Raw genomic sequence first — 13,457 nt, 5'->3', positions numbered from 1 at the left:
ATATCTAGAAACAATCACTAGTATTGAGATTTAATCTTATTCCAGACCACTGTAGGACAATGAAGCTAAGCGACTTCTTTTTATCTCGTCAGGCAACGAGGACAGACACCCAATTTATCTTAGAGAAAGCGTGGAAATAGCAAAGGAAGGAAAGATGTTTGTGGAAACACCCCCTTCATATTCCTGTTTCCCAAAAGGACAGATATAGTAGTTAATATACTACATAAAGAAAGGTGTATACCCACAAGAGAAAATTCAAAATAAAAATGAAATTTCTTACAGTAGCAGATGTAGCAGCAGACAGCAATGGCAATATACCACCACAAGCCATGATCATGTTGTCCATCACTTGAGAGATGAGGTGAATTGTGTTGTGTACAAATATGACATTGTCACTGCTATTCACAAAGTCCATCACAGTTTTTGTAGAATGGCTGTCCAAAACAAAGAAGCAGGTTTCACAAAAATACTTGCAGAATACAGTGGTATTTATTTGTGGTATTTTAACATCTTTGTTTAAAAAATAAATAAATAAAATAAAATAGCAATGGGGCAGCAAATATCACCAGAAGATTCAACTGCTGTACCTTAATCTAAACCTATAAAAACCTTTCCTTTCTGTTCTTAAACTTCTCCAGCTTGCTAAAAACACCGAGATGCATGCTTAAATATTATTTGGATAAAGATGCATTATAGGCTGGTTCTATGATTATCTGCTATAGTGAAAGACACTGTATCCGTCAATACAATAGCTTCCTGGAGGTACAAACTAGATTTTAACTTAAATCTTTGGAAAAAAGATTTATTATTAAATATTAACACAAAGAAGTTAAAATCAACAAAACACAAATCCAGTTTAAAAAAGGAAACATTTTCAAAACAGAACCTAAACTAAAAATGTATTTAGTTATATCTGAGGATATCCTGAGCAGTTAATTTACTCACAACTTAAAAGTGACAGTCAAACAAAAATCCACCACAGTTCAAATTGTATTTCAATCACTTAAAAACTATTTATTCATTTCTACTTTCATTTCCATTATGTCAGTTCAGTTATACAGTTCAATTTAAATTTGACATTCAGTACTAAAAGCTGATAATAGACATAATTTTATTTAAGTTAGTAAATCTTAGCTTAAAAATGCAGAATTATTACTGGTTTCAAAGTTTCCGTTTTTTACTAAAACTATCCTGATAATTACATTCCAGACCAATTACAAATTCATTTTTAAATGTATATAACTAGAATACTTCCGTTCACAGAACCCTAATAAAGCAGCAACATGATCTGTGTAAATATGGAAGTAGTAAATAGTATTTGGGATAGGTTTTTTTTAGTCCATACTTAGATATGTGTAAAAGATGATTCACATTTATCAGGAACATGAAAATCGTGGTCCAATTGAAATCATCAGGACTGCCATTGACTTAACTGTGGCTAGGAGTTCAGCCAAAATATAGGTTGAGGGTCTGCACCAATACACATTTAGGTTTGTAAAGAGTCTTTACACAAAATCTAAGAATATTTGGGTATAGGCCACAAAAGAAATAAGGTTATTGAATAATGACTAAAATACCAGATGTACAGACTTCAAAGTCAAAGAGTGACCCTGATGCAGTTTCAACAAAATCTCAGGTTAACTATTGTTGAAATGCCTGTCTAGATCATTCCATGGAAAGCACATAAATTTACCTTCTCCACATCTGTATATCTGTTTCAATGGAAAAGAGTAAGTCTGTGAGCAAGCGCTGATGCATCAGTGACCACTTAAACTCAGGAATGCGGAACACAGTTGACCTAGAGTCTCTTCTCTGTGTATCTGACGTAGCAGCTAGCTCTTGTCCTGAAGAATCTTGCTGTCTTGAGCTCTGAATACACAATTTGTAGACAAAAAAAATTCCCACACCCTGGTTATTGTCTTCTACGGCATACACTGAATGGCATTTCACAGACTTAAGAGTTTGGATACTGCACGTTTAGACTTTGCACAGTTACAAATAAAGTTAAAACTATTACACAAATACTAGTCTACAGCTGCACTACCACACCTGTCAGTCTAGGCATACACAAGCAGCAACTCAACCTTACCACAGGGGGAGTACAGGTTGCTGTAGACACTGCTTTTCCTCCTTTAAGGAAGAATGGTGCAGAATGAAGAGCATCCATTAGCAGGTATCTCTGCAGAAGGGAAGTACTCAGATACATGACCATTCAAACATGAAAAGCAGTGAAAACTACGAAAACCACAGCAGTAGACAACAGAAGCCCAGGTTTAACTTGCACTTGCATGAAAACATAGGCTGACACGACAGAGTGATAACCACGTCCAATTTTAGTTTCAAAAATATGTATTTTGTGTGCCTGCAGAGAAGCCAGAGTAAAAAATATTTTCACAAGTTCCATCAGGATATCATAGAACTTTAGTGTGTTTTTTTTCCCACACAAGTACTGTTTGCTTCTCAATAATTCTAACAGCTGTGCATATAAGTGATCAGACTGAAAAGAGGTAAAGAGAGATTGAGTAAAAAAGCAGAAAAATTCTAAATAAAATCGTGTCAGAATATCTAAATGTTTCTATTCTTCAAACTTAAGAATGGAAGCAGTGACACAAATGAAGGATACAGCTAGCCAAATACTCCATCAACATCCATAAGTGGCTAGACAAAGAATAGAAGTTTAGAAACTTCACAGTACACAAATTAGTAAGAATTACAGCTGTTTTAATCAAGGGTCCAAAGTGTTCTTTAGATAACCTCACAAAAAGTCCACCTCCTTTTTTTTTTTAAGCTAGGCATACAAAAGACAGGTAGAAGTTACCTCAGGTATGGACCTGGTGGGCAGAGGTGCTTCTAGACATGTGCTGGCTTTCAGTTCCAGTCTTTCTGTATCTGATGCAACACTAGAAACATCAAGCTTAGCAATTCTTTTTTCAGATGCTCCAGCAGGCTCTGCTACATGTGCATTTGCATTTTCAGCTGTTTTTTCACTAGAAACAGTCTTTTCTTCCAGTTTCTTTTTCCCTTCTGAATCCAGTTGAGTCACTACTTCCTGAACTGCAGAATTTGCTGTTTCTGATAATGCCAGTTCTTGTTTTTTCCCATTCATGCCAACATTATCCTCAGATTTTAAAAGCACAGATTCAGATTGCTTCTCTATCACTTCTTCCTGCTTTGTCACTTGATTTTCATTGGAGCTATGCTTTTTGTCTGTTTCTGCAAATTCTTCTGAAGGTAAAGGCACAGTGCTTTCCTCTTTCAAATCAACGAAGTCATCCTCATCCTCCATCTCTACTGTTGATTTTTCCACTCCTTCTGGACTTGCAGGAGTTTCTCCTTCCGAAGTAGTTTCTATTACCAATGAAGCAGCTACTGTTTCTTCCATAAGCTCCTGAGGTTTGCTCAGAGAATCTTCAATTGCTTCAGCTAGTCCACTACTAATTTCTGAAACACTGGGGTTTATTGCTTCTGGCTCTGGAGAAAATTCTGAACTAGGCATTGCTTTTAAATCCTGTTTAGTCTCCCTGTCTTCCTCCTTTGTCTGTTCAGACGCTGAATGTGTTTGCAGGTCACCATCAGACTCATTTTGTTCAGTAGTGGACTCCATATCATCCTGGAAGGAAGGAGCCGCAGCAGCAGCAGCTTCTTTTATCTCCAAACACTGTTGCTTTCTCGCAATTTCCGCTCCTTTGCTAACTCCAGAAATTGTTCTTATTGGAGCAGAAGGACCTATTCCACTCTCTTCACCTCCTTTTTCTTGGTATTCCCTGTACATTTGAGAAAGACTCTCTTTGTGCATTTCAAATGTTACCTAAAAGAACACAGTTGAAAGTACATTAAAAATTACATACCAATGACCATTTACTCTGAAAAACTCCAAATCATGGTTCAAATCATGGAGTCATACCACGAATTTATATTGGATGCTGTTCTCATGATAATGTTAAATACAAGGTTAAAAATAATTTTCCTATTGCATATATCACTTCAATCAACAGCAAGTATTTCTTAAGGATATCTGATATTCTTGGCTTTAAAAAAAAGTAGTACCTTAAGGAAAAAATCCTAGAATGAATCCAAGGACAGGAACTAAAATGTTTACTCAGTTTTAGAGACTATTTCTGGTAGAAGTTAAAACGTTTCAAGTTTAATATTTGTAATTAACACTCCTATTATTTCCTTTGATAATAACAGTCATCTGTAATTTGAATTATCCCTGCTACTTGCATTCATTTAATTGTATAGAATGCAAATAAAAATGCAACAATATAACATCCAGAGAATTACCAAATTTGAGTTAGCTGATAATCTCAACATTTTTTAAGATGGGATGCTTTGTAATAAGTAACAGGAGCACTTATCATGGCTGAACTTTCACATCATTGTAGTACCTTAACCATTCTCAACAATTGGCAAAGAAAAAATAATCTTTTCTAAGGAGTTTACATTAAAAAAAAAAAAAAAACAACAAACAGAAAACATCTGACAATGTAGGAGCAGAGAGAATCATGTAACAAAGCCAAAATCCTGGGGACTGTTAAATGATACCTAAAATTCTGGAGAGGATTTTGCCTCAACAAGCTGCTATTCACTCTGTCTGATTAAAAAAAAAATAATAATAAGAATTACAAAGCCTGATTAAAGTGAGAGAGCCTATAAATGAGCTGATATTTTTATGTATAGAAAAAAATCCAGGTAGAAAAACTCTGTATACATACTGACAATAATCATTTGCACAAACAAATAACTTGGTGCCGAAAAAAATTCTCACTGCTTAACTGAAGTTTTTATTATTCTGTCATAAAATTTAGTTTATCCATAGTTGTCTGTTTAGGATTTAGATTTTTCTCCTGTAACAGAAATGCCTATTTATCCCCTTTATTCTGAGAGAGCTGAGAAACTATAACCTTAGTTCTCAACATTTCCCCCCATATAAACTGCAGATGTATGTTGTTTTGTTTCTTTTAAACTGTTTTCTTCATCATAAACATTTTCCTTAAACAACACAGAGTAGTACATTTTATTAAATATGAATACACATTTTCTTGTCTTACTTAAATTCTCAAATGCGTTAGTCAAAAGCTAAATACATAGGTTGAAAAGGTACTAGAGATTATAGTTAACTAATCAGAGAAAAGCAAAGAGAGAACAAAGGTAGAAAATATTTTTAGCAAGTTGTGTTGTCAATGTTAGTTCTTTAATGGACTATTTTTTTCAAACACGTGTTAATGTACTGTAGGAATAGTATACTTTACTAACACAGTATTTGAAGCATGTTATTTGTTCAAGCTGCACTAATTGAAACTAGAGTCTCTAGCAACAGAACTGGGAAATCGTCCTGTTTTAGAAAAAAAGTCTTTCCATACTAGTTTCATATCTGTTATATACAAAGAAAAAAGTATGAATGATTACAAATAACTAAAGGTTCATCCACCTGGCACAATGATCTACAAAATATTTGATTACAGAGTATTGTTAACTAGATTTGGTTTGCTTGCTTGTTTTTAATTTCAAAAATACTTCTTTCCAAATCCCCTCTGAACTGCACCAAAGCCAGGATGTCAAAACCAACCCAAAGTAGATCTTAATAAGCAATGTTAGACATTTATGTTCAAAAACACAATTAGGCAAAGACGATACTTTTGGTGAAATACATTACTGAGTAGAAAAAAACTCGACAACTTGACCTGATCTACAGCCAGCTTTCGCTCTTCTCCTCTCTGTTGATTCCTCTATTTCCACAATTACTAAAAAGCTTTATTGCAACAACTTCAAAAAGAGAGTCAACAAATGAAAATACTGTTGGCATACACTTTCAACTGATTAATCAAAATCATCCCATGCTACTCTCTCTCAGGAGAGTTTCCTGTTGCATGCTTTGTTTTTCCTAATAACCTACATGTGCTTGAAGTCAGAGTGGTACCATACGTGTTCATATTAATTTTGAATGTTAACATGTGAATCATAAGCAATAAGCGGAGCAGTTTTGTTTTTCCAACAAAGTCTGTTGCAAGATATAAGTATGAATTGTAATGACTGTTTATGTTAGAGATGCAAACAACTTCGCAGCAGGTCTTCTTTGCCCATGTTAAGTCAATAGTTGAAAATACACCATATGGTAGAGGGACGCAGTAAAATTTCAGTCTCATCTGAAACAGGGAACAGACAGTGGTTTGGAAGGCATTATAGAGCAACCTCCTGCAACACTCTGAAAACCAAACTGTGCTCTTCAAGATTGTTAATTGCTACTACCAAAAAGAATGTGGCAAGAAGGTCAATACAGACAACTGTTATCTTTACAGATGGGCAATGTAAACTTCTGGGCAAATAAATCCAAGCATAATCTGATGAGAATCTATATTGATTGAAGAACAAAGCAGGAAACCGCAAGGAGAGTGACACTGAAAGAAAATTAGAAAGCACAGAACTACAGGAGCACATCACACACAAAAAAAAAGCCACCTAAAAATGAAAGCAATTTCTACTTCCACCATAAACATCAGAAAGATTTATTTCATGTCATTTAATAATTAATGGATTAAACAGTGTGCTTCAAATAATGTTCAAATTAAAATAGCAATACACAAAATAAGACAGACTACCTGTACGACAGGATTTTTCTAACTTGTGTGTCAAGTTTGGGTTTTTCTTTGTACAAAAAAAACAAATCTAGGAAGCATTGCTTTGCAAAATCCAACTTTTCAATAAGCATGTCTAAACAGTTCTGCTTACTATATTAATTTGTAATTTGGCTTGACAAGAAACTAAGATACAGCGGTACTACAATGAAGACACTGAAAAAAATTCCCCCACACTATTGTTCTGTGCCACGGCATTTATGAAGTACACAAGTTCGAAGCCAAACAATACATCCCGTAAGAAAATACTTAAGATTAACAAAAGCAGTATCATCAAGAATGTAAAATTAAATAGAAATTGAGATTATTAAATACAAGTACACAGAGATAATATATAAAAGTATTAAACATTAGGATCTGCAAACCTGCAACAACTGACAAGATAACTATCAGCTTGGAGAACCTTAAGTACATTTAAGTCATTTTTTATTTTCCTTAAGGCCTTTGCAACTGTAAAGCTGGTAATACAAAATTAATTACTAGAAATTGTTCTAAATTAGTGAGCTAAAAGGCCAATCATTAATCTTCACCATCATTTGATGGGTAATCCATAGCTGTTTGCAATGCTTGAAATGCATGTCTACGTACTAGTAGCTAAAAACACTTGTGAGGTAATAACTGCAACATTTGCCTTTGCCATTAATTTTAACTTAATTTGACATCCAACATTTACTAATTGGCAAGGAGAAAAATTAGCATACAGCAAGGAAAAAGGTTAAGATGATTGACATTTGCATTAAAGAACATACAGAAAATATTTTAACTACATGTTAAGATTTTGTCCTTTTTTCCATTATCAGGTGGGCAATTTTGTAGAGTAGAGGCAGGGAATGTCTGCCAGACAGGCCAGACAATTACACAGTACTGCTCTTTCCTTATAGTCTGCTCAGTGCAAACCAGTTCCTGCAACGCTGATACCATCAATAAACTCTTCATAACTCCAGAAGGAGTTACAACTTTCTAGATCTCAACAAGGACTTTATTGACCTGTTTTTCCATTTCTCCGTTAGCAATAGTAACTGTTCAAAAGTGGATACTGATCCCCAAACAAAAACAGGTCTGTTTAGATTGGTGGCAGCAATATCTATAGATATCAAACCTAATTTTCAATTCAGTGAAGTGAAATATACAAAGGTACAGTGTGCACCATACACTGCCTTACAGTCTATAACCTACTAACCTGAGGAATCTCAGGGTTATTTCTGAACAGTTATGGAAGACAGCTAAGAAAAGCAAATTCACATTTATTATGCAGGGCACCACATATAAGAAGTTTCCAGGAGTCATCCATGCTTCTTTCAAAAAGCATACACCAACATAAAAGTGAAAAATAAACTGGGTGAAAACTACTGCCCCAATACATTTTCATGTTCCTGTATTTTCATCTAAATAGCAATATTTTTTTACTTTTTTTTTTCTCCTCAGCTTGAGAAATAATATGCACGCAAATCATTTCTGGAATCAAAAAAAAGCAAGTACCAGTCAACATAATTTGTAAAAGTCTTTGTTTATCTGAGAGAGAAATTTATATATTGGCTGTGTTTTATTTTCAAATCTAGTCAAGGTATACCTTACTATGCCTATAGTAGGTGGTGTTACATCACCTTACAATAATAAATGGAAGCAGCATACCAAACACATTTGCTCATTTTTGTTAACGCAATTATTACTTTCAGTTTGTTTAAAATGCAAGACATAAGCACATTATCTTCTCATGGTATTTACTTCCTTTCTATTCCAATTTCTGCCAACATTACTATAGTTCAACAGTGAAAGTGTGCATGGATTACTACTGCGCCTTATGCACATTGGACATTTCATTATTAATAAAAATATGTTGTAGCTAAATTCAGTGTTTACCACTGGTCATGTTTTAATACCCAGCTAGAAGTCTTGTCCAGCTCTCTTTCTGGCCATTGTTTTCCTACATGTCCATATGCTGTTGGAAGCCCTGCAGCAGAGACCACAACTCATGACATAGAGGTGCTTTCTCCTTCGGTCCCCACAGCCGCAATGAATACAGGTAGCAGCAAGTACAGAGGTTTGCCTCAAATGCTGCAGCAACACCAAAGGAGGCCACTAACAATTCTCAGGGCTGCAGACGCAGTTCCCATCTTCCAATGTTTTCCTTGCTAGTTATCCATTTTCTTCCTAGTCATACAGATAAGAATACATTTTCTCTTCACGTCCTCTTCAGAAGACTCTCATACCTGTCTTCTTTCTTTTTTTTTTTTTTTTCCTCACCAGAGTTTCTTCCCCTGCATGTGTGTTCCCCCATTTCTTCTTTTTGAGACCTTTGGCATTTCTCAACAAAAAGTAGGTATCTTTTACACTTTCTTCTTTTAGGGCTTCAGTGTAGCTCCATCTACTCACCTGATCCTGTTCTTTCCTCCTCATAAGTTCTCAGTCTACTTTGCTCACTCTACTCCTACCTCCCATTTCAGTCTTTTCTTTCAGTTCAATTTAATCAAATTTCAACATCCTGCCTTTAGCCATGACGTTCCATTCACCCAAACTGAGTGAACAATGAGATGGAAGAGCTCCCCATTAACCATACATGCTGCATTCATAAGAGCCCATCAGTGGTTTATATCCCTCCAACTATCCCTCCTGCTAAATAATGAAATCTCTTCCTTCTCAGGGCATTGATCAGGAAAAGCCTTTCCATATGCCACCTACAAAAGAAGCTCTAACAAGGAAACACCTAGAAAAGGAGGACTTCATCAGAATCACAGTTTGAAGGGAGGATGCACATTCTATTCGTGAAGTTCTTTCTGCTCACCAGAAATCAGGTGGCTCCCCCGAGATTCATTTATATTTAGAAAAAGCAGTATTTTTATGAATAGCTATTTACACCATAAGAATGAACCCCATATTTAAGTATTTCAGTCGTGCTACTATTAGTAATTTGCACCTCCTCTAGCTTTGCTTCCAAAAACCTACAGTAATACAATAACCCTCTTGGCTAGCTACCTCAGCTTCTCCCTCAGGGCAATGCAGACACACTTTTCAGATGAAGAACATCCGAAGCCTTCAAAATGCCTTACAGCTAAACATTCCTGCCCACACCACTGTAGTAGACCCTCTCCTAACCAGGGGAAAACCATTCTCAACAGCTCAGGAATGCCAATGGGATTTGAACTCAAGAGATGCTGATAGACTGTTACTTTCTGAAACTACTGAGCTATGTCTCCTTCTCTGCAAATTAAAGTTTTCTGTGGTTGTTGTTGATTTTAACATTTCCATCATATATTAATTCCTTCACCACCTCATCATTGCTGCTTTTGCCATTTTCCTGCATCTGACATAGTGATGAAAATCAGGCAAACACAACATATGTAAACCCTATGCACGCTTTTCCTTCCTTTGCATTACAGGAGTGGGGCACCTAAAACCATACAAATTTACTTAACATTTACCGACGTTTTTTACAATCATACTTTGGACTGAAAACTAACAACTGTGTAGAAACACATTGTATTTTCAAGTAGTAATGTTTTAAGATTATACTACTTTCTATTCAGATCAGTAAACAAAATTATAAAATATTTTCCACTTAACAGACAGTAAAATTGTAGTATGCACATATTAAAATTTCTGAGTCATACTCAAAATTTTTCGAGCTACTGAAAAGATTCAGAATTTACCCTAATGTTCCTCTTTAACCAAATCATATGATAATATGAAACAACTTCTTAAGTAATAAAATATATATAAAGAGCCCAAAATAAACAAACATTAGTTCTTTCCAGTAGTTTAAAACCCTGAAATAATTTAGGAGCGTATTATACTGCGTAAATCATTACATTTTTTCAAAACTTGGGGAACCTGAAAGGTCAAAAAGGCAACTTGTCCACTATTCTTTACTTGTTTCCTATTATTAACCACAAAACCATTTGTTCTTTTCACCAAGCAACACTAACACAGGAATAAAGTATACAGCCTAGCTGTCATGGTCATAATGTTTAAAAAACTCAACTTCTTAGAAGCTTTCATAAATTCAGTGCTAGCTGATTACGACAAACCTGAGTTTTGGTTTAATTTTTTCATTAACATTTTTATTGATCTAGAAGCCACAGATTATGCATGTTTGTATGCAACATGTTAATATTTGAAAACCAGTATGAAATATAATATGGAAATAGCAGAATACGTGAGTAATATTAAAAAATTTGGCTTTAAAAAGGTTACACACACCTTTTAAATTCTGCTTGCAAGGAAACCTATGTAGTGCAATTATGCTAGAAAAGCCGTTGCTGCTTATAAAATGTTGTGCAGCTGTTGGAGAAGAGGGTTACAGTGACAAACAGCTTCCCTGCTACAAAGGTGGCAGGAAATCTATCAAACTGGACAATAAAATTGCAATTGAGTTTCTTTGGCTTTTTATAGCAGCTGCATGTATCTTGATGTGTAGCTCTGCAAAACCTATCCAATTCTGTAACACTATTCCTTTATATACTAGTTCTTTATCATAGAATGGTGTTATAAATTAGTGGTAAGAAAGAAGCAAAGGGCTGTAAAAAGGAAAAATAAGCAGTAGCCCAATACAATTAGAGATGAAATAATAAAAACACAAATTGGTTATTCTCTTAGCAGTGTTAAGGAAATATTTTTCTTCCCATAACTCCCGCATTACTTTGAAAGCATACTAGAAATCAAAAACATCTGAGATGCACTTAGCATCTAACAATTTGCCCTCTGAATTATGTCTATACCATGTAACATATGAGTCTATTTTTGTGATTCTATATGAATCTCAATATTGGTATAACAGGATACAAGAATATTAGAAAGAAATAAAATTAGACAGATTAAAAATTCATTATCATTACATATTGATATATAAAGACATTTTCAAGTGATTAGTAAGGTTTCACCACAAAGAGCTTTTTAGCAAATCATCGCGATTTATGTTGATGTAATTAAAAGACAGCTATGAAAAATCACCTAGCTTTTTACTGCTAGCTGCATAAAATGCAAATATTATTTATTTAAAACCTTAAAACAGTAAATGCATAAAAAGGTGAAAAAATCCCATTTTAAAACCTTTGATCATTGCAGTATTATTCATACTGCTATTATTAAGCTAGTTTTTGGTTGCTTTTGTTGTTCAATCATTTTCCTTTGTTTTTCTTGAAGTGGATAATATTGGTGGTGGATAATCGGACACCAATGTCCAAACAAAATTATGTCCCTCAAATTCATTATAATTCCTTCAAAATTACAATACGGCTCTGCTGCTAGCACTGCCTGAGATCACACGCTTCCAACCTTGCCATTGTTCAACTTCCTCCAAATTAGGTTGGAAGAAGAAAAAATCCTTACATGTTGACCAGAATGCCAACAAGTTAGACTTGGGAAAACTGATACAAGAACTTAATTCTACCACCAAGGATACCTTGCTATACCAGCACACCAGGAATTGAATATGAGAGAAGGAGCACATCATATTCTCACTTGCCATGGTACCGCGTAAAAACCATACGCAGCCTTTGTCAAAAAAAGGTCATAAGTATCATTACCTGTATCTCATATTTCTGGTATTTTGTAAAACCAGGTCTCTTGTCATAATATTTGTCCATGGGATCACTTAAATCTTGTTGTTGTTTTTTTAAGTCTATGATCTCTAGACCATTGATTAGCTAAATTAAGTCACTAAATTACGATACTGACAAAAAATCCATATACTTACTTTCATACAGAAGCCATTTAAATGGGATTTCATACTTTGAATTATCTTATAACTCAAAAAAGTCAAAGAATAGAGCTAAAGCTTATAGAATATGGAGAAGATAAATTTTAAATTCAATACACCAAAATCCTGTATAACAGAGGTAAAAAGGTGGTCTTCCTTCACCTCTCCATCTTTCCCCAAGGGTAGTTTCCCAGCCATTTCAAACAAGCATAGAAATGCTTTAAATTATGCCAGTTCCTGTAAGAGTACATCAGGGATCTTCATGCTGGCTACAGCTTGCCATTGAACAACATACTCCACCCACACCCTCTGTGTCTTGAGGGAAAGAGAACAAACAGATTTGAGGACTGCAGAGCCAACAAAAAAATGGATGATTAAGGGTATTTCAATAACTAAAATGTAATCTCTGTAAAGGGTTAAAATTTCGCAGGGTATTCTTCGCACCTGGAATCCATTTAGCCAAGTGCCTGTTTAATGATATTATTCTATGCACTTTTACTATACAGATTTCTACATTTGTGTCTCCATAGCCAAATAACCACAATCAAGCTATACATATTAAGAATAAACAGAACTGCCAAATAACAGTATTCTTACTGTCTACGAAGACTGACTTTTTTTGGAATAATTCTTAGAAAACAAGGACCCTCAGAAATGCTAACAATTCCTTAACATCATAAAATGATCACTAGGATTCAAAGACTTGCAGATGTCCTCTTTTTACGTGGTTAAGTTGCACACATTTAGGAAGATACAATTTAAACTTTAAGTCATCTTAACTAAGTATTTCTGATAAACCATAATTATTACAAGGCTCACACTGGCCTCAGTTTTTTTGTTCAGAAAAAGGTAGGGCAGTTATATTTTATATTACTGTTACTTGCTTGGAGATCCACTAATCACTTTTGAGGTAGAATTTTAGTTGTAACTACTACCAAAAAAAAAAAAAAAAGAAGGCTAATAGTCTTTCTCATACTGCAAGGATTTGCGTTCTCACCCTGCATCCCATGACAGCTTAACAGCTGAAGCATCTGTCTTAACTTTGATATCTTTGCTTTTTACTGGTTTGTTTTACAGCATTTTCATGTTGCTTAAAGGTATTTTTGTTTATGAATAGATATGGTGCG

At 34.7% G+C, this 13,457-nt stretch overlaps 1 protein-coding gene across 3 annotated transcripts in view; it reads right to left on the bottom strand.

Moving 5' to 3' along the window:
- The window catches only part of LRBA (LPS responsive beige-like anchor protein), a 400,077-nt gene that overhangs the window by 320,852 nt on the left and 65,768 nt on the right, over positions 1-13,457 (bottom strand). For 2 of the 3 annotated variants that reach the window (XM_080589381.1, XM_080589382.1), the window contains exons 23-25: positions 2,819-3,808; positions 1,694-1,869; positions 281-434 (exon numbers count right to left, since the gene is read on the bottom strand). In XM_080589381.1, the coding sequence (XP_080445507.1) occupies positions 281-434; positions 1,694-1,869; positions 2,819-3,808 (1,320 nt within the window). Of the gene's footprint in view, positions 1-280; positions 435-1,693; positions 1,870-2,089; positions 2,180-2,818; positions 3,809-13,457 lie in introns of all 3 variants that reach the window. The other variant, XM_080589383.1, reaches the window with a different exon arrangement.

Source organism: Anser brachyrhynchus, assembly GCF_964034855.1.
Source record: "Anser brachyrhynchus genome assembly, chromosome: 4".
NCBI lineage: Eukaryota > Metazoa > Chordata > Aves > Anseriformes > Anatidae > Anser > Anser brachyrhynchus.
The sequence above is the reverse complement of the archived record's forward strand: the minus strand, read 5'-3'. Positions and strand labels throughout refer to the sequence as shown.